This window comes from Nylanderia fulva, unplaced genomic scaffold (assembly GCF_048542155.1).
Source record: "Nylanderia fulva isolate GAGA-0341 unplaced genomic scaffold, ASM4854215v1 Scaffold49, whole genome shotgun sequence".
Classification (NCBI taxonomy): domain Eukaryota; kingdom Metazoa; phylum Arthropoda; class Insecta; order Hymenoptera; family Formicidae; genus Nylanderia; species Nylanderia fulva.
The window spans coordinates 380,009-407,609 of record NW_028190576.1 but is presented as its reverse complement, the minus strand read 5'-3'; the positions used below and the strand labels follow the sequence as shown (position 1 = coordinate 407,609).

At 29.3% G+C, this 27,601-nt stretch overlaps 6 protein-coding genes, 2 long non-coding RNA genes and 1 pseudogene across 9 annotated transcripts in view; 5 read left to right on the top strand and 4 right to left on the bottom strand.

Moving 5' to 3' along the window:
- Positions 1–2,048, bottom strand: part of LOC114940102 (uncharacterized) — a 102,595-nt gene extending 100,547 nt beyond the window's left edge. The window contains exon 1 of the mRNA XM_029314611.2: positions 1,875–2,048. The gene's annotated coding sequence lies outside the window, so the exon portion shown is untranslated. The remainder of the gene's footprint in view (positions 1–1,874) is intronic.
- A 1,187-nt stretch (positions 2,049–3,235) lies between these two features.
- On the top strand, positions 3,236–7,677 carry dbo (Kelch-like protein diablo). The gene is made up of 5 exons (XM_029314554.2): positions 3,236–3,607; positions 3,696–4,011; positions 4,098–4,795; positions 4,906–5,248; positions 5,412–7,677. The coding sequence occupies exons 1-5, from the start codon at positions 3,291–3,293 to the stop codon at positions 5,601–5,603; spliced, it is 1,866 nt and encodes a 621-aa protein (XP_029170387.1). The 5' UTR covers positions 3,236–3,290; the 3' UTR covers positions 5,604–7,677.
- LOC114940099 (conserved oligomeric Golgi complex subunit 4-like) lies at positions 6,926–12,320 on the bottom strand (annotated as a pseudogene). The gene is made up of 10 exons (XR_014925680.1): positions 11,549–12,320; positions 11,183–11,380; positions 10,735–11,099; positions 10,417–10,631; positions 10,144–10,339; positions 9,846–10,066; positions 9,545–9,767; positions 9,138–9,409; positions 8,877–9,062; positions 6,926–8,741 (listed from the first exon to the last, which is right to left on the bottom strand). The product of XR_014925680.1 is annotated as a conserved oligomeric Golgi complex subunit 4-like (transcript).
- Positions 11,872–13,691, top strand: shrb (charged multivesicular body protein shrub). Its single transcript, XM_029314607.2, has 4 exons — positions 11,872–12,211; positions 12,477–12,654; positions 12,816–13,066; positions 13,208–13,691. The coding sequence occupies exons 1-4, from the start codon at positions 12,031–12,033 to the stop codon at positions 13,261–13,263; spliced, it is 666 nt and encodes a 221-aa protein (XP_029170440.1). The 5' UTR covers positions 11,872–12,030; the 3' UTR covers positions 13,264–13,691.
- A 1,491-nt stretch (positions 13,692–15,182) lies between these two features.
- LOC114940119 (uncharacterized) lies at positions 15,183–17,377 on the top strand. Its single transcript, XM_029314643.2, has 2 exons — positions 15,183–15,511; positions 16,009–17,377. Exons 1-2 carry the CDS (start codon positions 15,346–15,348, stop codon positions 16,290–16,292), a joined length of 450 nt encoding a protein of 149 aa, XP_029170476.1. The 5' UTR covers positions 15,183–15,345; the 3' UTR covers positions 16,293–17,377.
- Positions 17,378–17,509: 132 nt separating this feature from the next.
- LOC146721379 (uncharacterized) lies at positions 17,510–18,314 on the bottom strand. The gene is made up of 3 exons (XR_014925679.1): positions 18,271–18,314; positions 17,897–18,071; positions 17,510–17,665 (listed from the first exon to the last, which is right to left on the bottom strand). It is a non-coding gene; the product is annotated as an uncharacterized LOC146721379 (long non-coding RNA).
- An 81-nt stretch (positions 18,315–18,395) lies between these two features.
- LOC114940073 (uncharacterized) lies at positions 18,396–18,834 on the bottom strand. The gene is made up of 3 exons (XR_003821384.1): positions 18,609–18,834; positions 18,519–18,551; positions 18,396–18,426 (listed from the first exon to the last, which is right to left on the bottom strand). It is a non-coding gene; the product is annotated as an uncharacterized LOC114940073 (long non-coding RNA).
- A 490-nt stretch (positions 18,835–19,324) lies between these two features.
- LOC114940121 (pyruvate dehydrogenase phosphatase regulatory subunit, mitochondrial-like) lies at positions 19,325–24,256 on the top strand. The gene is made up of 12 exons (XM_029314644.1): positions 19,325–19,789; positions 20,080–20,311; positions 20,542–20,805; positions 20,888–21,050; positions 21,189–21,473; positions 21,615–21,917; positions 22,001–22,140; positions 22,364–22,569; positions 22,808–22,949; positions 23,039–23,308; positions 23,605–23,780; positions 23,882–24,256. The coding sequence occupies exons 1-12, from the start codon at positions 19,494–19,496 to the stop codon at positions 24,144–24,146; spliced, it is 2,742 nt and encodes a 913-aa protein (XP_029170477.1). The 5' UTR covers positions 19,325–19,493; the 3' UTR covers positions 24,147–24,256.
- Positions 24,257–24,624: 368 nt separating this feature from the next.
- Positions 24,625–27,252, top strand: Hlc (putative ATP-dependent RNA helicase DDX56). The gene is made up of 6 exons (XM_029314559.2): positions 24,625–24,790; positions 24,869–25,312; positions 25,400–25,659; positions 26,024–26,216; positions 26,300–26,604; positions 26,827–27,252. Exons 1-6 carry the CDS (start codon positions 24,701–24,703, stop codon positions 27,188–27,190), a joined length of 1,656 nt encoding a protein of 551 aa, XP_029170392.2. The 5' UTR covers positions 24,625–24,700; the 3' UTR covers positions 27,191–27,252.
- Positions 27,253–27,601: the final 349 nt, after the last annotated feature.

The following is a 27,601-nucleotide window of genomic DNA, read 5'->3' as shown; positions in this document are numbered from 1 at the left end:
TATGCATTTAAAAAAGCATAATGTGCATATCTTTTTTTACCAATTTTTTATTATTACTTATTAAATAATATACTGCAAATTAAAATTCTTTTAATCATATTGAACAAGATTTGTCAAATGAATTTGTAGATTTGGTAATTTGATTCAATTAGTTTCGAGAATACATTTGTTAATAATTTGTTATTGCATTTTGCAATATTATTTTTCAATTTTGTTATTTTATTATATATTTACTATTTTATTTAATATACATAGCTGTACTCATTACAAGCACATCCTCATTTGTAATCTCTTAATCTGATACAATAATTCATATAGGAAAAAGCCTAAATAGAATAAGAAAATGTACAATACTTACATTGTCATCTGTGGAAACGAAACAAAAACTTTGAAATTTTAATTATCGTGTGAGATTATCTAGTGAGTCTGATGTTAATTGAAGAAGTTGATTAAATCGATTGTCAGTAACATAGGAATCGACTCAGAGTTATTCAGTAAAGTATGAAATTCAATCATAATTACTTCAAAATCTAATTTTATTATTATATAAAAGAGATAAATAACCTGCCAACATATTCAACTAATATTTTTATATTGGCTCATTATATTCGCGTCAAAAAGTTGATTACCAGCATGTTTATGAATAAGTCTTATAAAGAAGCATTATCTTTATTTTATACCTTGAATGCCGCAAGCGCGGTTAACTTTCATTAATTTATATTTATTGTAATTGTGTGTCAAAACAACAATTTATTATAATATAATATTATTTTATATTATTTTATTCCTTGAATATCGCGCAAGCGCGGTCAATTTTCAATGATATACAGGGTGTTTCATCAAAAGTGGCCATTCCCTTTTATCTTTGAAACTAAAAGAGATAGACCATAAAAATTATATATGAAATTAAATGGCTTAAACTGAACTTTTTTTTAGTAGTTGCACACAAGTACACACAGTAGTTGCTTACAAAAATTATGTTTGAGCCATTTAATTTCATATATAATTGTTATGGTCTATTTCTTTTAGTTTCAAAGATAAAAGGGGGTGGTCATTTTTTATGGGACACCTTGTATATGTTAATTATAATTAAGTGTCAGAACAACAATTTATTATAATATTATATAATTTTCAAGAATATATTCTATCGATGCACCAAAGCAAAATTAAAGAATAATATAATATATGATATTTGTCTACTGCACTACTGAAATATAATTTATTTATTAATTGCAGAATATACATACATACTTAATAACTTGTGCAGAAATTGTGCTTTGCTGCCTCTCGACAAGAAGATAATCGACGAAAAATAAGAGGACACCATGTTGTTGACTGATTCGATCTTACAGAAGCGAATTATCGATACCGAAATTATCATATAATACTGACGCGTATCATCGATCGTATGTAATGTACAAACTTAACACGTTACGACACACAAGATTCATGATAATTTACGCGATGCACTGGTTTAAATATACTGTCAACACTCGCGAGAAACACGGAGCGATCGAACGCGGTTCCAGTACGATCCGGCGCGAGGCGTCTTGTGTGAAGTTTGAAACACATCGATACGCTCCGACTTCGAGAATCGAGATATCGAGAACTCGAACTCGATGCATACGCGATTGCGAGGGCGCTCCTAAATTAGAGCATCTAAAGTCCATCTATATATATGTATATATTTAGGGACTCTAATAAATAAATAAATATATATATATATACACATATATAAAAAAAAAAATATATATATATATATATATATATATACATATACATACATACATATATATATATATATATATATATATATATGTATATGTATATATATATATATGTATATTTATTAATTGCAGAATATACATACACACCTGATAACTTGTCAAATTGCTGCCTCTGGACGAGACTCTAATCGATGAAAAATATGAGGACGTCGACTGATTCGATTTTACAGAAGCGAATTATCGACACCGAAATTATCATATAATACTAACGCGTATCAACGATCGTATCTAATGTACAAACTTAACACCTTACGACACACAATGATTCATGATAATTGATAAATGATGCGTTTCGTGTGAAGTTCGAAACCTATCGATACGCTCCGACTTCGAGAGAATCGAGATATCGAAAACTCGATGTGTACGCGATTGCGAGGGCGCTCCTAGACTAGAGTCTCCCCCTTCCCTCATCCCGGAGGTTGAGTTCATGAGCGGCTGGGACAACCGATGCACGGTGCATCATCGCGGAGAAACATCAAAATGAGAGCACCCTCGTGATAGCTCGCGACGCGACGCAGTGCAAGCCAAAGTCCGCGGATTAGCGCCGGCCCGGGAAACGTCAACGACGGACGTCGCCTGACGTCCGATGTTCCGCGACAGGCGTCCACGCTGACGCGAAAACGGCGAGCCGAAAGCAAGTCGAGTTCAGTGATAACTCTCTTGTTGATATCGTCTGGCGCTTCCGCAGAAAGCAAAGTGTGTATACGATATTAACGAGCATGATTTTTCGCTCCTACGTTATACATTTATGCTCGTCCCTCTGCAATTATGTATAAATCGCTTCTTCACGGCGTATGTCCTTTCGTCCTTTTTAAGACGGACGCACAAAAGACACTATAGAGATGTTGCGAAAGATTGTGCACTCTTTATCACGCTTATGAGTCATTTAAAGATTGCTTGGATTGTGATAATGATATATTCAAAACAAGAGCTTTTTATTATGCTTCAAGCTAGTCAAAATTTCAATGAGTAAATAAGAATTCAATATTTTTGGCTGCATTGTAGCGCAGCATATTTATTTTTCAAGTGTAAATCTCTAAGATTAACGTGTAAATATAAATTATAAAATGTATTATGTAATATGGGAATGCAAAGATCTAAATATATAAAAAGTGTTAAAAGAGACACTTTATGTATAAGTATTGTAAAAAAAAATAACTGGCATTAAGTACTTGCAAAAATTCAATGTGATAAATTTTCAATAGCTTGCATTTGAATGACTCATATGTTTATCATGTAGCTTCATAGATATTACAATATTCTAGGGATTTACATTTTTTTTACTCACTATTAATTTTTTCTTTTTAAATAAAACAAAAGATTATATCATCTTTATATATCTATAAGTAACAAGTATGATTATTTTTTATTTACTTAACAATATACATTTCACATGATATTACATATTCTGTATCTATTTTATATACCATCTTGTTATTATAGGGAAACTACAACATTAGGGGACCTGCTGCAGGCACATTTGAGACCTGCGGTGGTTGGTGAATGGTGTTGCAGATAGATTCCGTGTGGGGCTGGGCGTCACCCCCGCTGCGCCTCCAGCTGGCCGGGGGGACCAGAGGTGCCTCGGGGAGAGCAGCTGTGGGTGCCCCATCCTCGCAGAGGATGGGTGAGATAGTTGTAGAACGCGCTCCTTCCCCAGCACGTCTCAGTCATACTTCTGAGAAGCATCCTCGTGCAACTCTAACTGAGCTTAATCTACTTCGACGTCATCGGGAACTGTGCGATGTCGTTCTCAATGTTGGCTCCAGAAAAATATTTGCACATCGCGTCATTCTCTCAGCATGTAGCCCATACTTCAGGTAATGTCATATGCAATTAATATTTTTTTTTATTATTTATGCAAGAATGTATGCAATCTTGTAACAAATTAAATTTGGTTTCCTTCAGGGCGATGTTTACTGGGGAGTTGGCGGAATCTAGACAAACTGAAGTAACAATACGTGACATAGATGAAATGGCTATGGAATTACTCATAGACTTTTGTTACACTTCTCACATTATTGTCGAAGAAGCAAATGTTCAAACTCTCCTTCCAGCAGCGTGCCTTCTTCAATTAGCAGAAATTCAAGATATATGTTGCGAATTTCTCAAACGCCAATTAGATCCATCAAATTGCTTGGGTATCCGAGCATTTGCGGATACCCATTCGTGCCGCGAACTTCTGCGTATTGCCGATAAGTTCACTCAACATAATTTTCAAGAGGTATATACATGAAATAGAAGTGTTAATTTAGAAATACTTATATTGATTTTTAAATACTTAACTAATTGAATTTATATACTTTTCAGGTAATGGAGAGTGAAGAATTTTTGTTACTACCTGTCGGCCAATTGGTGGACATTATTTCATCGGATGAACTAAATGTACGTACGGAGGAGCAAGTATTTAGCGCCGTGATGAATTGGGTCAAATATAATGTCACGGAGAGACGACAGCATCTATCTCAAGTTTTGCAGCACGTGCGGTTGCCGCTACTTAGTCCGAAATTTTTAGTCGGTACCGTTGGATCAGATCTATTAGTTCGTTCCGATGACGCTTGCAGAGATTTAGTGGATGAGGCGAAGAATTACCTGCTTCTGCCGCAAGAACGACCGTTGATGCAGGGACCTAGAACGAGACCTAGAAAACCTACGAGGCGAGGAGAAGTGTTATTCGCCGTTGGTGGATGGTGTTCGGGTGACGCCATCGCTAGCGTCGAAAGATTCGATCCTAATACTGCCGATTGGAAAATGGTTGCACCTATGAGCAAGCGAAGATGCGGAGTAGGCGTAGCGGTATTAAATGATCTGTTGTACGCAGTCGGCGGACATGACGGACAAAGCTACTTAAATAGCATTGAACGATATGATCCACAAACGAATCAGTGGTCTTGTGATGTTGCTCCTACCACTTCTTGTAGAACCAGTGTGGGTGTTGCTGTGTTAGATGGATTTCTCTATGCAGTTGGTGGCCAGGATGGAGTACAATGCCTTAATCATGTGGAAAGGCAAGTATCTATATTAATAATTTGTAATCTATATATAATCATTTTTCAATCAATAACATTTAACATAGAAATAAAATTAAATAATTATGTGCTACTGTATAACTTTGCAGATACGATCCTAAGGAAAATAAATGGTCTAAAGTGTCGCCAATGACTACCAGAAGATTAGGAGTGGCGGTTGCTGTGCTCGGAGGTTATTTATATGCCATCGGCGGGTCTGATGGACAATCACCTCTCAACACAGTAGAAAGATATGATCCGAGACAAAATAAATGGTCCCAAGTATCACCGATGTCTACAAGACGTAAGCATCTAGGCTGTGCTGTATTTAATAATCTAATTTATGCTGTGGGAGGACGAGACGATTGTATGGAGCTCTCCAGCGCGGAACGTTATAACCCCCATACGAATTCCTGGAGCCCTATAGTAGCGATGACATCTAGAAGAAGTGGAGTAAGTCTATTTTTTTATTACATTATTATAAAAATGTGTAATTATCGCATGATTTATTTGCAAATTATCAATATATTTAAATTATTTTATAATTCGTATACATAAATCACTATGCATACAAAGTAAATGCATAAATATTAATATTTGTCACCATGAATCTTAGGTGGGTTTGGCGGTAGTAAATGGTCAATTGTACGCCGTGGGCGGATTCGACGGAACTGCGTATCTGAAAACAATCGAAGTATACGATCCGGAACAGAATCAATGGAAGCTATGCGGTTGTATGAATTACAGGAGACTTGGTGGAGGCGTGGGAGTGATGCGAGCCCCACAAACTGAGAATTACATTTGGTAGCTCAGGCCCCCCTCTTCAGCCCAAATGGCTGAAACTCCTCTAACTCCTCTTACACCGGTAACGCCAGTTACACCTGTAACCCCTCCCGCTCCTGTATCGGTTCCTGTTGTTATAACTAATACTAGAAAACGCTACCGCCGATCGATGAGCATTATATAAGTAATGTATGCATTTTGTAAAAGACTTTGCCTTTCTAAAGTTCTCTGAGAGCATCCTGTATCGAGATTTAAAATTATTTAATTTATTAGTAACTTGGAAGTATCTCTTCGCTCATTCCAACATAGATTGAAGTGCGTATGAAAAGAAGATATATAAAAAGATGCGGATATTCCATTGCGATTTTACTGCCGTTATTTTATATTTATACTTCATCACATTATTTTATCGGACTCTTCACCAATATTATTTATATTTTATCGCGTTATGCAATATATAGAGTCCTATTTTATATTTATATTACTTTTAGAAGTGTCTAAAATATTTTTAAACAAAAATGCCTTGTCTGCACATAGAGCTTGAAATAGCGTTTTTCTTATGTGAAAAAAAAAAGAAAGGCAAAATCTCTTCCCTTACATTCGCCAGAAACGTACATATTTTGAAAAAATATTCACAGCTTCCATTTTTCGTGAATAATCGAAAAATTTAAGTTGTCAGTTGTAGTCATAATTTAATTATAGGGTTACTTCTAAATACCCAATGATGCAAAAATGATGTAATATAAGATATAATAATTTTTCTCTATGTAAGGGCTAGACTGCTTTTTTAATGTATGAATACCTTCTTTTATTTATAAGACTGAATCTCAACCAGAAAATATTAAAATATTGAATCGTAATTACAATATAAATTTTCTTGTAAAGATATATTATTTGTTGTTAAAATTTACATCTTTTTAATTTAAAGAATTTATTGTATGTTCTTAATAATTTATGACAAATGTCAAGATACATGCCCAAGAAGCACAATTGTATAATACTTAAGATTATATATTATTTGTATATTTAAGATTATGTATTATTTAAACACGACATTTGAAATTGTTCTTTCGAGTTGCTGCAAAGAAGACGTCATTTATATATAACCAACATCTGTTATATATCTTTAAATCTACAGAAGAGTAGCCTTATCGTACAAAATGGTGATAGGGATCATTGATCAATAATCTCATAATGTAACATTTGTTTTAATTATGTGACAAAAATCAGCAGAATTGGCTATATAAAAATGACCAATGTTTTATTAATGATGACAAGTATTGTGTTGCAGTTTATTTTAATAAAAATTGAATAATGCATTACTGAGATAATTTTAAAAAATGCAAAAACGATTAAATTGTCGCTGTTACATGTATGAGATTGTTGAAGGCAGCAAAATGCATGTCTAGTGTAAGAACATATTGATGATGTAATGTAATTCTTTCTAAGCAGCTGGTTGCAGATATAATTATTCCGAATTACTGGTTACCGAATAACCATTACAATGACTTATTAATGCATTTCTCATTTAACTCTGCTGGACTATTTATATAGTCAATTATTATGTGTTTAAATTATGAACTCGTGATACTATAGAAAAGAAATCGTGGATTACTGTTCAGTTAATCAAACTAGACATTAAAATGGTACAAATTATATTGTAATGCATGAACACAAAAGTTCAAATAAGTGTTCAATATCCAATCTTATCTGATTTTTAAAAAGTTGGAGTTCTATATCTGAGAAAAAAAAATGTAACATTATTTCCACAATATTTAACATGCATATTACTAGCAAATTAATTTTAACTCTTGTGTCGAAACTCGTACATAAGAGACATCGTACTGAGATTTAATACTATAGGTTTCTCATAAATGAGAAATATCGAAAGTGATTATGTTATATTAATTAACGCGTGCAGTAATCCTGAGTAAAATAGAAAGTTTTAATGCAAATTTATTGTTTTATTAACTTACTAAACGAGATCAAAAGCTTATTCTATACAATTGTTCAGTACAAAGAAAGAGTCATAGGATTTCTTTCCTGTTCTTTGTCAATAAATTAAAGAAAATGCGCATTAGAATTTGCGCGAACCATTATGTATAGCGTTATTTTATCCTGCGTACAGAATATCCTGCTATTTCTTCTAGAATAATAAATGCTTTTATATGGCTCTTTTCTTTTTATAAGATATGAGAGAGAAACTAATGCAGAGATTAGACATTTTTAGAATTATTTTCCATAGAATTATAAATTTTACTTTGATTAGCTTGCAAAAAGCAAAAATGATATTTCGAATATTTTTTTTATATTTTAAGCGAAATTTAAAATATAGGAAATGACTTATTCAGAACTATTTTCATGAATCTTTTTATATTTTTTCCTTTAGAAATATTTTATGAAAAGAATAGAAAATTTTAAAATTATAGTATCCTCTAATAACGTAATAGTAATTCAAGCATATATTTAGCAATATATCATTATTTTATCATAGAAAATAGTTTACATATATGTTATACATTTATAGCTTTCAAAATGCTCGTAATTTGTAAATACGAATTTATTAAAACCTCTAATATATATATTCTCCTAATACATACTTCTTCGCACAACATGTTTTGCTATTAGCTCACACGAGATATGACATGGAAAACATCTTTTGCAAAGAGGTATCTATTAGGAGAGATATAACTTGTGAAGAGGTTTTAATTCAGGCGTATTTACGAGCGTAAAAGATACATTACTGCATGAAAACTATATTACCAACCATAGATATGTATATATATATTTATAATGTGTATTATTTATACATATATGTATAAATAATATATAAAATATAATATATAAATATTTAATTTAATAGCAAGTACATTGTTTGATTTTTGATACGAGAAGATAATAGAAAAAAATTACTATTTCAATTTCTTAATATCTTCTGATCGAAAATCTATCCTTAAAGAAGCGATACGTCGAACTTCTAACGGTGTTAATCGCCATGCTATTGCATCCGCGCCACAATAATCGGCGAGTTCTTCAATTTTTTCTATACTCAGAATAGTAGCAATCTGCGTTAAACGCGCAAATTTGTCTCTCACCATGATGTGGCAGCTGCCAAATAGCTGGCTAATGATCTTATTTCTTTGTCTAATATCAGACCTTCTGCCTAAAATATGAAAATTTATTTCATCAACTTTATTGTGTGAGAAATTGGATTTATAAGATGTTAAATAAAAATACCCATAAAAAAATTATTTAAAAAAGATTATAAAAACAAATAACTTAAAATTAATGTACATACTCGATTAAAAGTTGATTTTGAGACCATCTTCTCTAAACAGGCTGTTACTTTTGCAGTTAGAAGTCCAATAAGTGCATCATAATTGGAAGTCGTTAAACTACCTTTGAATCCCTGAAGTAGACCCTCTAGATTCATGACTAATGTCTGTACAAATGGCTCATCCGTTTCGTATCTCAATAATTCATCCTGCATATATCAATCATTGTATTTAAAAAAGTGCAAAAAGAAATTTTGTATCTTCTTTCATTACAGAATACATACTTCATTAATATGATGATCTATAGATAGAAATGCATCAACCCATGGAGTAATTCTAGGTTTCACAGCACTAATTTATTCGCGTAACTGTTCCAGACCACAATCGATGATACCTCGTAAAATCAATATAATTGCCTTTAAACTGCTAAATAACTATCGATTTTGTCTTTATCCTTCTTTTGCATATTAGGAAATGTTGCATCTATTTCTGCACCAAGACTTTTGCACAATGTCTCCACATACTCTGTGCTTACATCAGTGTTATTTAAATATACCTAAATCATAAATAAAACATGAATAATAATTACATATATATAATAAAATTGTGTACATAAGACACATTTTAATATATGTGTATTATATTATCGTTGTTAATTATATTACAATAACGTGAATAGATTTTGCTTTACCATAAACATAAGACGAGCATATTCTGTGTCTGATGTTTGTAAACGTCCATGTTGTATGCTTATATGGAGAGCGTTGTATGCTTGCACTAGATTCAAGTAACCTGTTCAGTAACCTTGGTGCAGTCTATTTCTCAATTTGTTCGCAAATTCACCTTCCAAGATGCCACAAGCCATGTTGGCAATGGCGCAGACGCCGTCTATACTCCAGCTCGACATAGCACGTCTGCAGAAATTGCAATATTATTTTTTCAATTAATATCATAAAGCATTATATTGTATTTATAGGTCTGGCCATATGTACAGTATGCATTTCCGCACTATGAAGAAGACATCATCAACCATGCTGAAAGTTTGCTGATCTGGATCTAATGCATCCATCCCCAAGGCCTTATTCACGCTCTCCTCGAAAAAATATCTCTCTAAAGCAAGATAAGTGCCGAGCAACTCTTGCATAGCTGTTTTAAAATCATTCAATAATTCTGTATACTGTGTTTCATCTGTTGTACTGATCTCTATATCATTCTGTAAATATATGTATATATAAGTTTAAATTATTAATTATATATTGTAAAATAGATAATTAATAACTTTTCGTATACCTTAACTCTTCTTTTTACGAAACGTATATAAAGTTCTGCTCTTGAATGCATTATAGTAATTTCTCCAAAACGAAGATCGAGCTCTTTGGGATCCAATCTTTCAGAATTCTGTTTTCGTAAATATTCATTTACCATTTGTACATTCTTAGAGATACATCTATGTTTTGTAAATACTGTAACAATCTTCTTGACCTATCTAAATATAAAATATAAATTAATAATTATTTAAAATGTACATGCATATTCTTAATATAATTTACTAAATAAATTTACCTATCACATTCCTTTTGTAAAATTAAGATTGTCATCAAAAGTCTGCCTAGACCATAATAAGTTTCAATGATTGGTTGATGCACTTCTATAATACATGCAATCCTTCAAATAAGATAGTCATAGTATCTCTTCTCAGCAAAAATAATATCTGCTCTCTTATCATTATTTTTAATTTCTAGTGTCGCCTGTAGATTCTTCTGTGAAGTCTCTTGAAGCTAAAATTATGGACTTGAGTTCCATCTTCTTTTAATAAGAATTATTATTATATTTGGCAAATATGTATAATCTTATATAAAAAATATCTTTAATATTTCATACTTTGGTGCACAACTGCAAAATTTTTTTAGTCCTTCTAAATACAATAATGGAAATATCTTGAAAAATCTCTCGATAAATGCCAAGTTCTCAGATTTCACAGCTTCATCAAAGTTATGTGTAACAACAGCCCTCAATTCCATCACAGCTTGTTGCAAGGTAATCAGAGAACTACTAATACTAATGTGATCTCTTGATACATCCTCAGCTGTTCTTTCTAACAGTTGTTTATCCATTGCTAAATAACGATGAACATGAGCAGCACTCTGCTCGTAATCCCCATTATGCAGTGCAGTTGCTACTTCTTCACTGCATAATTGCAAATCTAGTATATCATTTACTCTACTTTGGCATTCACATACTCTGCTCTATTAAACAAAATTATAATATTTATAAAGTCATAAAAAATAGATTATGAATTTTTATTTAAATATATTTGATTGTAACTTACTCTTGCTAAATCTAATTGCCTCACTTTGGCACTAACATTCTCTGCTAACTCATTGGTACGATTGATCATATTATAAGACTTCTCTCCTTCAGTATGTATTACTATGACATTTGGCAGTACTTCACCAATATTTTGTAGCTTTGCTTTTACATGGCATTGTCGAACAAGAATTGTATCCAGATTTTCTTTAATAGAAACCTGTCATGACATTTATTTTTTATTAAATATATAATAAATGAGCATCATACATTTAAGGAAAATTGTATATGTATATATAGATAATTATTTGTATTCAATATAAAAAATATATTTGTACACAAAAATTTGTACATATTAATTAAAAATTGACATATAACAAAATCGAACCTCATCTTCAGACAATTTATCTAATACTTGTCGTAGATTTTCCTCGTTTACTGGTAAATTCATATTATGAAAATAATATTGAATTAGTAAATCAATAATTCCGTTTCATCATACATCAGAGATGTATATGTTTGATTGACATTTCTCATATGCTGCATATTTATGTGGTGTGATTTTCATCTCGGTAATGTGTTCTTACTTGCATTTTCTTTATGTACTTTCTTATAATTCTTTCTTTTTTTCTCCAACACGTGAATATATATATATCTATCTCATTTCTAGTGCAGAAAGTGCAGGATCTCGCACAGTTAAAGGGAATAGATCCATATGAGTCAGACGTCAGATGCGAAAAGAACATGGCGACCGTAAAGTCGTAGCAGTAGATGAGCGATTCGGTTTCGATTTCGAAGTACACGCACGTGTTTCTCGCGTTTGAGAATAATTGTTAAATATTCAGTAGAGATCGAAAAAAGCACAGTACGATGAGCTTCTTCAGCAAAGTGTTTGGCGGGAAGAAGGAGCCAGCTGCTCCTTCGACGGCCGAGGCGATTCAGAAACTGCGCGAGACAGAGGATATGTTGATAAAGAAACAGGAATTCTTAGAGACTAAAATAGATAATGAAGTGTTGATAGCAAAGAAGAATGCGTCGAAAAATAAGCGAGGTATTGTTTTCACTCTTTCTGCAAGTCGAGTCGTTTCGTGGATTTTAAATTAGATTTTACGATTCAACTGTCATCGTGCGTGACAATAATATATTTATAGATTGTCATTCAATTTGCGATTTATTATTGTACTGAATTATGCTCATTTACTTTGTGCCAGATTAGTACTTTTATTGTCTTTTGTATAATTATAATTAACTTGTTAACGTGTATGAACAATAGTCTGATCGAGTGCTAACAATATCATTTGTATTTTATATTTTAGCTGCTATTCAAGCATTGAAAAGGAAGAAGCGATATGAAAAGCAGTTACAGCAAATTGATGGTACACTATCTACAATTGAAATGCAAAGAGAAGCACTGGAGAGTGCAAATACAAATACTGCTGTTCTTACCACCATGAAGGGTGCTGCAGACGCAATGAAGGCTGCGCATCAGCATATGTAAGATATTTTTCCAGTTATACGATTATTGGATTTGTCATATCCAAAATGATGTAATAAGTGACAATTGTATATTTTGACAATTATATAATATGCTTTTATCTATTAATCTTTACTTCTGTTCGCACTAGAGTATATAACTATTTTTGTTTTTATTTCAGGGATGTTGATCAAGTGCATGATATGATGGATGACATAGCGGAACAACAAGATGTGGCCAGAGAAATTTCTGATGCTATATCTAATCCAGTAGCATTTGGTCAAGATGCTGATGAGGATGAACTAGAGAAAGAATTAGAAGAACTTCAACAAGAACAGCTTGATAAAGAATTACTTGGTATCGATACAACGACAGATGAACTGCCAGCTGTGCCGACTTCAGTTCCTGTTGCACCAAGCAAAACCCGCACAAGTAACTATTATTCTTTTTAAAACACATCTACTAGAAAGATTTTTATTAATTTGACAATAAAGTGTTTATAAGTATTAATTATAATTTATTTCTATATTTTGTGATGCAAAATATTGAAATTTTATGAAATTTTATTTACAGAAGCTAAACCAGAAGAAGATGATGATTTGAAAGAATTGGAAGCATGGGCATCGTAAAGTGATATTAGAAGTGAAATCAAAGATACAGAACGTTTTTAGATAAAAGCAAATTACATATTACCATGCGCGTAATGCTATCATATACTTTGCATTGAATAACTAACTAAATTAATTTCTTAATATAAGTCCACAATGTTTAGCTTCTTAAGCAGTTTTCGAAAAAAGAAAACTATTGAAGTTAATAATTAAGCTTAGTAAAGATTATATTACTTGTATTTTTATGCTGGCAAATATCACTAACAATTGAACGGCAACAAATCTGGCTAAACAACAGGCAAGTATCAGTTAATAGTGGAGAGAGAGAGAGAGTGAGTAGATATATATTTTATATTTACAGTAAATATATTGATATAATGGAGATAAAATTTGTGAAAGACAATGAACTCAGTTCATGTAACGTAAATAAATGTAAAGAAATGAAATAATTTTGTAACACAGTTTTCAGTCAAAAAGGACCTTCCGACAATTGACCAAAATTTGCGATTCTTCATTAATTCACGAATTAAAATGAAAGTTTCCGGTGTATTTTACTATTTCACATTATGTATCACGAATGGTTGCATTCATAAAAATTTATATATTTCGATGTATTTTGCTAAAATTCCGATTTCTCATTTTATAATTCAATATAGTGAAGACAGAAGTCTTAATTAAGGTCCTTAAAGATTTAATGTTAAATTAATATTAGTTAAAAATTGATTTTTTAAAATAATGGTGTATATGGTATCTTTTTTGTGGTGGTTTTTTGATAAATTATATTAAAAAGAGCAGATATAATTTTAATATTGAATTTTGAATTGAATTATTGTAATAATACTTTCTTTGTATTATAATTTGTTTTATGTTGCAATTAATATCTTATCATTTACTAGATAATTCATAGATAATTTGATGTAAACGATGAGAATAATATCGAATTAAAGCCCCAAGAAGATAATGGTAAAAATATTAAATTATTGAATACTATTTTTTGAATAATTCTCAAAAATAAAAATGATAACAAGAGATATGATAAAATACATATTCATACTCTATGTACATAATGTAAAAATAAAGAAGTTATCCTAGCAATATGTCATAATTTATTTTGTAGATATGACAGGACAAGAATATTAAGCATACAAGATGCAAATAACAATATGTACTCCTATGTCCTATAATGATAAAATTAGAAGAAAAAACAAATTTTTTATTACGAAATAATTAAAGTGTAAAAAGTTCTTATATTTATAGGTCACTATCTACTTAATAACAATTATGAAAATTGTGATATTGATAAATTTATTATAATAGATTAATTGCAATATAAATTATTGAATTATATTTTTATTCTTGCTAATGTGTATCATCAAGTCAATATAATAATTTATTTTATATGAATATTTTATTCTAAATCACTTTGAAGAGAGTACAGTAATATATATATGTATGTATATTTCTTGAAAATTATAAATTATTAATATAAATTAAAATTATTAATATAATTTTCTGAAATAAAACTGTACATATAAATTATTGTTATTCTTAAAGTGTAAACTGTTCTTCTTTGTCTTATTTTTATTGTAGGGTTTATTAAATTTATATACAATTAAAAAAGAAGAAATTATTTGAATATAAAGAGTATTAATGACAATTTTATCAAGAATCATTAAAATTATATATGTACATACATATTATCTAAAAATAATGATATATTTCAATTGTTTAACTTAATTCTGTTCTTTAAATTAACATCATTGCAATTATCGTTAATTTAGTTGACATTTAAATACATTTGTTATAAAATATCAATGATCTAAAATTAAATACAATTGTTAAAGAAATAGCTTTACTTTTTCAAAAAGTATCAACAATAATATAAAATTATTTGCTTTCTTATTTTTTTCTGTCTGTTATCTTATATATTCATATATGAATATATTTTATTTTCAGCAAAATATGACTACTCCAATTTTTAGCAAATGATAAGATATATATTATATTTTTATATTATTATAATAATTATATTTTTCGCTTAGATATACATATATTATATTGATCATTACGAAATCTGAACGTCGCGGAATTTTTCATCATTCAATGATGTGCCGTATTTCTACTGTAACGAGAACAGAGACTGCGCTATGTCGCGGGATGCTGGATGATCAATACTATCACACTTTGGACCAAAGATCCGAATCAAGAAAGGACACATCGTCTAACATCATGAAAACTGTGACGCATACCTGCGTGCCAGGCATCGCCGGTGAGTGTATTTTTCGATCTTTTACATTATTTTATATATCTTTTCAATTATTTAATTGTTAAAAAGTTATTAAAGAATGAATGATGTATTAATTGTTTGAGCGTTACCAACCTCGAACATTGCTCTGCATAAAACTCCGTAAAGGAGTAATTGAAAAAATGATATTGTTTAACGATATATATTCTAATATATGTATATATATATAGATGTGTTCAATATCACACATTTTTCTAAAAAAAATAGCATAATTTTTACCTAACTTTCTTTTGTATTTTACTGAAGGGAAATGTGTTTATATACTTAATGTTATTGGAATAAAAAGAAAGGTAAAAAAAAAGAATTTTAAGAAAAGGAAATCTTAAAATATTTTTATATATAACTATATATATATATATATAAACAATTCTTTTAATTAAATCTTTAAATTTTTAATTATTCATGTTTACTTAATCAACTACTTATTTCCATGTAATAATTTACATTCATATATGTTACAGATCTACCCGCTGAAGAGTCGATTGAGGAGATTGCTGAGTCGGTGGATGAATTGCGAGAGAAGCTAGCCAATATGAAAAAGCTCATGGAAGAACGAAAGGGTACGACGTTAGGAGAGATTAGTGCCCGAAAAAGAAAAGAGGCTTCCGACATAATAGACGGCAATTTTTTGTCCTGGATTTTCGGATCAGTTCTCTTAGTAATTTTGAGCGTGAGCTTTTATGCTTTCTATAATCTTTATCACGCGGTGCTGAAGAAATTCCCATCCCATCATACAGAATTATAAAGATGTATGAAAATGAGAAGAAATTCAAACTGGGAATTTTCATACAAGAATATTCTATTAAAAATTTAAAAAATGGCCTCCTTTAATTTCTCCTTTAATGTCAGACATAAAATGGAAAGTTTTGAAAACAACAGATTTTTTTTTATGATTTATATACAAATTTTTCATTTAACCAGTAATAGATTTTTTCTTCAGAAAATTATTGATATTTTCGAATAATTAAATTGAAGATAAAAACTAGCGAGTTAAAGATGATTAAAAAAAAATAGATGACATATGTCATATACTTTAATTAATTTCTATTTTATTTAATAGAATTTTAATTTGAGCTTAATTACAAAAATAATGTAATGTTAAGAATTTAAAAAATATGATAAACTTTCTTCAATATCTTTTTTGAGAGATAATTATCAGCACAATTATATCAGCAGATCAATCGAAAAAATTTTATTAAAAGTTATTAAATTAATAAAAGATGTCTGATGATCAAATAAGAAATTATCAGGCACATTATTTATTAATTACTAAATTTTAAGAATATAATCTTAGATATATCTCAAATTTTATATAAAAATATCTCAAATTTAATTCAGATTAACGGTTAATGATATATATGCTTTGTCAGTATGATAATGAGTTTTGTGAAATTTAAATTAATATTGAAAAGGATGGATATTTCTGGAAAAGTAAATTTTAGGAAGAGAAAAGATATTTATTTTATCTATTCAACTAGATAAAATTTGCAATGATAAGTAAAAGACCAAACAGATTTTTTTAGATTTATAAACTAAGTGCCTTAAAAAACTTTTAAATTAAATGTTTTGCTATGTATGTTATAATATGTTATTCATCATATCTGTACATATAAACAAATTTAGTTTTAGTTAGCTAGTCATTAATTTAAAACTTTATTTATTCAATTTAAAATAAATCAAGCATATTATATCTTAAGTATAAATATAAAAATGCAATATTATATATTAGGTTAAATTTGTAAAAAATATAATTCTCATTTGTATCATGCTATATAATATTAATTGTTGATTGAAGTAATCCTATTAATGCAACAAATTAAATATTAATAAGTTCTTTCTAAATTAACTGTCGATGTATATATAATATGAATAAAAAATAAAATAATACAATGAAATCATTTTATTCCATAGCAATTTTAGAGAAATGTAATTACATGTGAAGATCACTAAAATGATTGTATCTTGCTTTATTCAAATCAGACTGAAATAACATGATGTTATATTTATAAATAAATTATTTAAGAGGGAGATTTAGTAGTGATGACATACAGAGTATTATTTCTTTGTTTACATCTTTATAGAGAAACTCTTGAGCATTCTTTGATAGTCTTTGCTTTGCTAAAAATATAGTATTTTTATGTATATATAAAATAATATTCTTCAACTCGCATTTATACATTAAATACAGATATCAACCAAACAAGATGTTGTGCAATAATTAGTCTTTTTACATTTCGTTCAATTAAAAAATAAATTAATTATTTCCAAACAATATATATATATATATATATGTGTGTGTGTGTGTGTGTGTGTGTGTGTGTGTATAAAATATAGTTGAATGATTCATACCTTTAATATTTCGTTCCCAAGTTTCTCCCATCAAAAAGACAATTTAGAAATATGATCTTATAATATCTTCATCTATTGACATATTTTATTTTATTTGCACTCATTTATTAGTTTAATTTATTATTTAACGTTCAAACCTCGACTTCTGTTTTATAAACGTCTTTCTTTAATCCTGCTATTATATAGATTTATATTAATTTCGACAGAACAGAGTTTTATTTTCAATGTCTGGTAAAATGTTTTTTATATTTTTTATATCATCATTTCAAGATTATTAAAGCTGAATTTTTATCAAATTGAATTAAACCAATCCACCGAATATCACATAAAAAATATACGCATTTATATATGCAATTTAGAAATAATTAACTTACTTTCATATAGAAATTATCTTGAAGAATAAAGATGTATAAATACTTTTTTATCTCTTTTTTATAAGACATGTTTGATATATATATATATATATATATATATATATATATATATATAGATTAATATAACTGATTTTTTAATACCTTTCTGGTTAAAAGCTAGAAAAAAGAAAATGATATTTATAGTGAAGAGTTTAATAAATTTCTCTTTCTTTTATTATTATTATTATTATTTAATTATAATTACTCACGCGCTTTTTTAATTGTGTCATATCCGTATTATGCTGAAATAAACACAAAGTTAAAATTAATTTTAAGATAAAAAATGATATTTTTTATACCATAAATATCAGGAATGCCACAATGCATAACTCGACGAAAGTAAAAATCCAGAATATCTTGAAATTATAAAAGTCTAAAATTGTCCACATTTTATTATAGCAAAAGAACGAGGATAGCAGGATAGAAGAAACTATGTATATAATTTCTTTTGTTTCTACTATTAATAATAATTATTAATTTTGCAACGTAAATTATGCGTGTAGTGTGTACTATAATATGACTGAACTGAATGTAGCAACTCTTGGATCAATTTGAACATTGTCACTATCGATCTATCGATCAATCGATCTATCGATATATTGCCGCTCTATGCAATATATATTTGAATAATTAAAATATAGCGTCCCTTTGTCAATTTTTTAATTTAAAAAAATAAACAAAAATAAAAAGATCTTTATTCTTTCGATATAAAAAAGACCAATTAGAACGGGATTGTTGATAATTTTAAATGGTAATTATCTTAATAATTGCTTTAGTAAATACCAAATTATATCATTAAAAAAATCATATAAAATATAATATACATGTATAAATAATTTAATATATGGTATATTCTTAATAAAGAAAAAAATTATTAATTATTTATATGATAATGTATATATGTAAAAATTTCGAGTATATTTATATAATATATATATAATCTCTAGATATGCGACGTTATATTATTTCAATAACATATATATATATATATATATATTCTCTAAATGATGAATAAATAGAACGCATCTGCATTGGAGAACGCAAAAAGTACAGAAATTTTCCTGACGGATGCGAGGAGGATCTCGCACACGTTCTAAAATATTCTTTACTCAATTTGAAATAAAGTTTTTCTGAACAGCATCGCGAAAAAACACGCCTTGCAGCAAATCATTCGTTAGCGTTTAATGTTAAGGCGAATCTCTTCAAGATGTGCATGTTCGTCATTCGAGAAGAGAAGTACGAAGGGTTCTATTGGAACACAATACATAACCTGCAGGGATGAGACTGCCCTACGGTGCTCGTCGGCATATGCCGGGCGTAAATTGTCAAGCGGCGAGAAGAGTTATTCGTCTGAAAATTCCTCGCAATTACCGTCTCAATCGCAGATCGTCATCGCCGGTGCGGGAACGGTCGCCAACTCGGTTGCCTATCACTTGGTACTGAATGGATGGAACGATGTTCTTGTTTTGGAGCAAAATACGTAAATACAATATTTATTTTTAATGTAATTTATATTTTTCAAATATTTTTATATATTTTAATATATAAAATATTATAGAATATATAATTTTTTAATATTTTTCAATATTTTTTTATGTAATTTATATTTATATCTCAGATTTTGTATATAATTATCTTTTAGCTGAATACTCTATATCTAGCAGTAGCAGAAAATTCATTAATATATGTAGCATGCAATTAGTACTTAATAAAACACCAAGTTCATTAAAGTTCATTAAATTGATTCAGATAAATATTCTCCGGTTGTAGAATTGGCAGTGGATCCTCACACTTTGGCTCTGGTACACTCGGACTCTTTAAACCAATTTCTCGCAGGAACCTGATCACATATAGTATCAAATTATATCAACAGTTGCAAGACATGGGCCATGATATAGGATTGAGACAGCGTGGTAGTATAAATTTGGCACAATCCAAGGATAGAATGGTAGCTCTTAAAAGAAGAATGGCTTATAATATACCAACTGGATTGCATTGTGAAGTACATGATTTATTTTTTACAATTTATAATATAATGCACATGACATTAATTTAATATAATTTAATTGTGCTTAACTAAAGTAATTAAAGATTGTAATAGTAAAGAATTATTGGAGGAAAAGTTAATTTTATATATAGTAATTATAATAATCGAAATTATTATATTATAATCAGTGTTAAATATTACATACACACAATCAAGTCAAAAATAAAATTATTAATACATTGTAGATATTGGGCAAAGAAGAATTGAAAAGATTACATCCTTATTTACATGTTGACGATTTAGAAGGAGCAGTTTTTGTACCAGAAGATGCTGTTGCTAATCTAAGTGCAATTTGTGAAGTCTTAGCAAAGCTGGCAAAGCAAGGAGGAGCACGATATATTGAACATTGTTATATAGAAGAAGTAAAGACTGAGAAAGGGGCTGTTAAAAATGTTATAACTGAATATGGTAGTGTTACTTGTGAATATTTTATTAACTGTGCTGGAATGGTAACTATATCTTCATATTAATTTTAAATATATAATGATAATAGTATTCATAATTAAACTAACACATGTGCTAATATTTTAGTGGGCTCGTGAGTTAGGATTAAGATGCACACCACCTGTCAGAATTCCAGCATATCCTGCGGAACATTTATATGCAATTGTACCACCTTTGTCATTAAAGATTAGTACATCTCTGCCATATGTACGAGATTTTGACTCGTACTCATATATGAGAGAATGGCAAGGTATATTCATACTTGGTGCATACTTGTATTTTTTTTCCTATATCTTTGACATTGTGTTAAATATTATTGATGGATAAAAAAGCATGTATTGCACTTAGAATTGCATGCATTATGATGACAAAATTATTAATGATATAGATGGTCTTTTACTTGGTTGGTTTGAACCTAATGCAAAACCTGCATTTGGAAGCGGTCAAGTACCTTCAAAAGATTGGACAAAACATTTGAAAAATGATTCAGCCCATTGGCAGCCATTATGGGACAAAGCTATACATAGATTACCAATTTTAAAAGAAGTGGAACAGCCAAATATATATAATTGTCCTGATAATTTTACTCCAGATGGTAGATGGATATTAGGTGAAAGTCCGGAAGTAAAAAATTATTTTGTTGCTGTTGGAATGAATGGCAATTCGTTGCAAGGTATACTTTTTGAATGTGTCTAAGTTTTTTAAATTCTTTTTATTATACATATACACACTCATGTATAAAGAAGCTTCATATATAATATAAATATAATATATAAAGAAACTTCATATTTTTAGCTATATATTTTTCCAACAGGTGCTGGTGGAATTGGTAAAGAAATCGCTGAATCTGTAATAAATGGTGAATCTACACAGGAAGTGCTCCCATTTAATGTACAAAGGTTTCTAGATTTGCATAATAATAAACAATATCTACAGCAAAGAATGAAGGAAGTGGTCGGTCGAAATTATGCTATATTATATCCTCATCAATCTGAATACAAATATGCTCGTAAATTACGATGCTCGCCTTTGTATTCTGTTTTGGAGGAACGTGGTGCAATTTTTGGCATAAAAATGGCCTATGAGCGTCCACTTTATTTTGATTCAACGTACAGACGTAAGTAAGTTTTTTTAACAATTAAATTTTTTTATTTAAATATTGTTAATATTTTTAACACTTGTATCTTATAAATTTAAAAGGAGGACAGAAAAAGCCGATTATGCCAAGAGGTAGTTTCTATAAACCAAAATTCTTTGATTTTATGAAGGAAGAATTTCAAGCATGTAGAGAAGGAGTCGGGATAATAGACATGAGCTCATTTTCAAAGATTGAAATTAAAGTAAATTATTTCTATACAATTAAAACAGTGAAATTAGAAACTCATAAGTTTTTTTTATACAAGTTATATTTTGAAAATTTAATTATGAGAAAAGTTTATTATCTATCCTTAAAGTATATTAAAAATATAGATATAACGAATTATAACTTGATCAAAGATGTATAGTGTTTTTGATTTCACTGATTCAATTAGCTTCTCATTTTAATGATTAATTTTACCACAGTCTAGTCATGGAAAGGTAGTGGAATATTTACAACGATTATGTTCTAATGATGCTAATATATCAGTCGGCGGAATAGTTCATACAGGAATGCAAAATGAAAAAGGTGGTTATGAAAATGATTGCATATTAGTACGACAAAGCAAAAATAGTTATTTTATGGTCTCACCCACATCACAGCAGACACGCATTTATCAGTGGATGTCTAGGTAGATGATATTCTGCTTCTAATTGTTCCTAAAAGAACATAAGCTTGAGATGAAAGTTCAATTTAAAGTACCAGTATAAAAATTTATTTATGGAGAAATGCCATTTTAAAGTTTTTTATTATAAAAATTTAATTTATTATTTTGATTCTTCAATCTGTATTTGATTAAGTATTTATGTGTAAAATATTGTTAATATTGTTAATATAATTAATTGTTCTTTTTTTATTCATCAAAATAGGCATTTGCCGACAGATTATTTGGTATGTCTTAACGATGTGACTTCAAAATATACAGTAATCAATGTAGTAGGTCCTAAAGCTACTGAGTTGCTTTCTGAGTTATCCAATTCTGATATCAATCTTGCACCTTTTACTTATAAGGTCAGATTATTTTCTAATTATTACTATATTTTTTCTTTTTTTTGTAGGGGTATTTTGAATCAATTTTGTTTTAATTTTTGAAATTGTAGGCAGTAAACATTGCATACGCTTCAGATGTTATGGTAATGGCATTCACTCATACGGGTGAACCTGGCTATTGTCTTTACATACCTTCAGAATATGCACTACACGTTTATTCAACATTAATGGCTATAGGAAAAGATTATGGTGCGAGAGATGTTGGAGTTCTTACACAACGTTTTATGAGGATAGAGAGATTTATTCCATTCTGGGCTGAAGAATTGACACCATATGTGACACCATATGAAGCTGGAAATGGCTACAGTGTAAAACTGAATGTTAGTATCACAATATTATATGCATATTTAAATATTTATTTATTTGAAATATCTATTTTAATAAAATATAGTCTTTTTTTTTCTTTTTTATATTATATAAATCTAAAGAGAAAATATTAATCTTTAAAAAAAAATATTAAAAAATATTAAGAACAAATATAGTTGCGTTAAAATGGAAAATAGATCAAATAGATAGTAGGGTTAAAATAAATAGGACTTAGTATTAAATAAGTATGAGATAGGATTTAAATTTAAATAAGATTTAGTATTAAATATTTCATAATTCTGCTGTACAGAAACAAGACTATTTTATTGGAAAATCTGCTTTACAACATCAAAAGATACAGGGAGTCACAAAGCGATTAGTTTTATTTGTACTTGATGGTATGGATTTGAACAAAGATGTATGGGCATGGGGTGGTGAACCGCTATATCGAAATGGTCAATTTGTTGGTACTGTTACATCAGCTGGGTAAATATCTTTTTTTTCATTGAACATTGCATTATTATATTATTACTTGTTTATTTTATATTTCTCATTGACATATTATTATATTACTATTATTCTTTCAGCTATGGTTTTGTAACAGAGAAACTCATTTGTCTTGGATTTATTAGTCTCCCTGGAGTAAAAGAAAAGCAAGAAACACATGTTATTACCACAGATTTTATAATGGATCCAACAGCTTTTTATGAAATTGATATTGCTGGAACTAGATTTCCTGCTAAACCACATATCCAGCCATTGCCTATACCAGTATTAAGTAGTAATTTAAATCAAAAATATATTCCTACTCCAGTTATTTCGTATCAAAGTGATGTTTCGTGTTCAAAATAATATTTTAGTCATTTTGTGCAATTTTCATCTATCAAAGATTTAAAAAACAAATGTAAACATGTGTAGTTCTGTGTAATAAAAGTTATAGTTTATATGGTATGTTTAAAAAATGTATTAATTGTGAAATTAAATTATTAATAATTTATTCTAATTATAGACATAATTCTTTCTATATTGTTACTGTGTGTACAAAATTTCGTTCGACATTGCATTTCTTAGCAATATGTATTATTTTATTGAGTAACATTTGTTCTCCAGAAGATATAGATAAATATCAAGATCTATAGAGTAAAGAAAGATTAACAATAAAATATATAATAAAATAAAATATATAATTAATATCTAATATCTAATATCTAATATCTTATTTTATTTTTATTAAAGTTTCAATTTGTCTATAAACATCAGGTAGAAATTATAATCTGTATTACCGACTATAGATACGTAGCCATGGTCACACATGGTAAAGAAAATAATTCCATGTGCTTGCAGGTTTCGTTAGGTTAGAATAGAATGTTTGCAATTGAAAAGTTGGAGAATAATACTGTCCAAACATGTCTATAAACGAGATAGAATTAGACGAAGAAAACGAGGTAAAACCGAAAAATTTTTATGAGTTGGAATTAGACGACAGGCTGTTGAAGGTAATTTGAATAATTTAAAGAATTTAAAGAATTTTTGAAGAATATATTAAAGAGTAAGAACGTGCAAAAATTTTCTAGGCTATTGCAAAATTGGGCTGGACAGAGCCTACATTAATACAAGAAAATGCGATACCTCTTTTACTCGAAGGGAAGGATGTCTTAATTAAAGCACGCACAGGTTCAGGCAAGACTGCTGCATTTGCAATACCACTTATTCAGAAGATTTTAATAAATAAGCGAACACAAAAGAGACAGGAAATTAAGGGCCTGATTGTTGCACCTAGCAAGGAACTGTGCAAGCAAATTTATGATGTTGTTATGTCCCTGACTGTAAAATGCTATAGAGAAGTCAGAATAATTGACATTAGTCCACAAACAGATTTGAATGCACAAAAAACATTACTCAACGAAATGCCAGATATTATTGTGGTTACACCAGCTCGATTATTGCAGCATTTAAAAGCAGGAAATATGATGCTGAAACGTAGCCTAGAAACATTAATAATTGATGAAGCTGATCTGGTATTTATATTATAAATAATTTTAAATGTTTTATTATATAAACGCAATTGTTTAATGATACTTAAATTATGCTATTAATTATTTCAGCTGTTTTCATTTGGATATGAAAACGAAATTAAAGCTGTCTTAACTTATCTACCAACTGCATATCAAGCAATTTTAGCATCTGCCACATTATCTGAGGATGTTAAAGCCTTGAAAAAATTAGTTCTGCACAATCCTGCAATTTTAAAACTCGAAGAACCACCTTTGGCTCCTCCAACACAATTAAGTCATTATACTTTGGCAGCAGAGGAAGCTGATAAGGCTGCCATCTTATATGCTTTACTGAAGTTACATTTAATTAGGTAATATATTTTAATTCAGTACTTAAAATTATTTATATTTTTGAATGTTTTTGAATGACAATTTTAAAATATTTAAAATGTTATGTCTATTGTCTTTCTGTTGCTCATACTTTTGTGTTTAGTTACTCGATACTTGTAGCTAAGATGCTTTATCTTATTTTTTGTTTCAAAAATTTTTTCACATATTTATGTATTTTGAAGATGCAATTAATAAAGGAAAGACAATATGCATAATATCTGAAAACTATTTTGATTATTTGAAATGCAACTAATTCTAAAGTTTTTAGACAATACTAGGGTTTCAATTTTTTCTATGTAAAGAATTAAATTTACCAATTATTAAAAATAAATTATTATTATTTAGGGGAAAAACTATAATCTTTGTAAACACAGTTGATAGATGTTATAAATTGAAGTTGTTTTTGGAACAATTTGGTATTCCCACTTGTATTTTAAACTCCGAATTACCGGCAACATCGAGATGTAGAGCAGTCTCGCAATTCAACAGTGGCACTTATGACATCATAATAGCATCAGATGAGAAGGCATTAGAAGAGGTAAAAACATATATGTTGTAGTGAAATGTATATTGTACATACATTATTATATATATTATATATATCATTTTCATTTTTTACAGCCACATGTAATAAAAACGAAAAAGGGTAAACGAAAGAAGGATAAAGAATCTGGTGTAGCACGCGGCATTGACTTCCAATTTGTTTCCAATGTAATCAATTTTGACTTTCCGTTAGATATAAACTCTTACATACACAGAGCAGGACGTACTGCTCGCGGAAAGAACCAAGGAACTGCTCTTAGTTTTGTGGCAATCAGAGAAAGACCACTGATGGAAACAGTAGAAGAACAATTAAAGTGCACTTACAATTGCGAGAAGTTATTTAAGACTTATTTATTTAAATTGGAAGAAGTGGAAGGTTTCCGGTATGTATTACCCAATTCTTTTATTTTAACACATTATAATTGAATTGTAAAATAGTACAGCATATATATATATATATATATATATATATATATATTATAAATTAAACTTAGCACAGCATACTAACTTAGTACAGCATACTTTTTTTATTTTTATATCTTTTTTTTACTTATTTTATTTTATAAAATTGTATGTAAATTTATTAATTGTAAATGTTAATTTAGTTATCGTGCAAAAGATGGTTGGAAAGCTGTCACAAGAATTGCGGTCCGAGAGGCACGATTAAAAGAAATTAAACAGGAAGTTATGAATTGTGAAAAGTTAAAAAGTTATTTCGAGGACAATCCACGAGATTTGCAGTCATTGCGCCAAGATAAGGCGTTACATACTGTGAAACTGCAGCCACATTTAAAAGATGTACCTGAATACATTGTACCACCAACTTTAAAGGGTATCATGGGAATAGGAAAAAGAAAAAGAAAATTTGATAGAGACGCTGCATCATCCGGAGCAACAGCTGTCAAATCAAGACATCAAGCTCGCGCATCAAATCCACTGATAAGTTTACAGATACCGACGAAAAAATAATTTCTTGTAAATTAATTCAGTACACTTTATAATTTTATTAAGATTACACACAGTACATGACACTCATGTATAGCTATTCGTGTAAAAATCCTGCTACGATCCCTGTCTTGCAATATTTAATGTATTAAATTCTCATACATGTATTTAATACATTAAATTTGTACATATATAATGAATTAAGCTCAGTACATTTTATAGAGGAAGTAAGATAGAAAAAATATGCTTTGAAACGATAAAATTTAAAAAACATGAGGCAATTTAAGAGAGAGAGAGAGAGAAGGAATGAATCAGGGGGTCGATTGTGTAACTTTTTCTAAAGTAAAAACGTGAAAAGTGAAAAATTTCCACCAATCACGCATTGATTTTAAGATAAAATCGATGTGTGATTGGAAGAAATTTTTCACTTTTCAC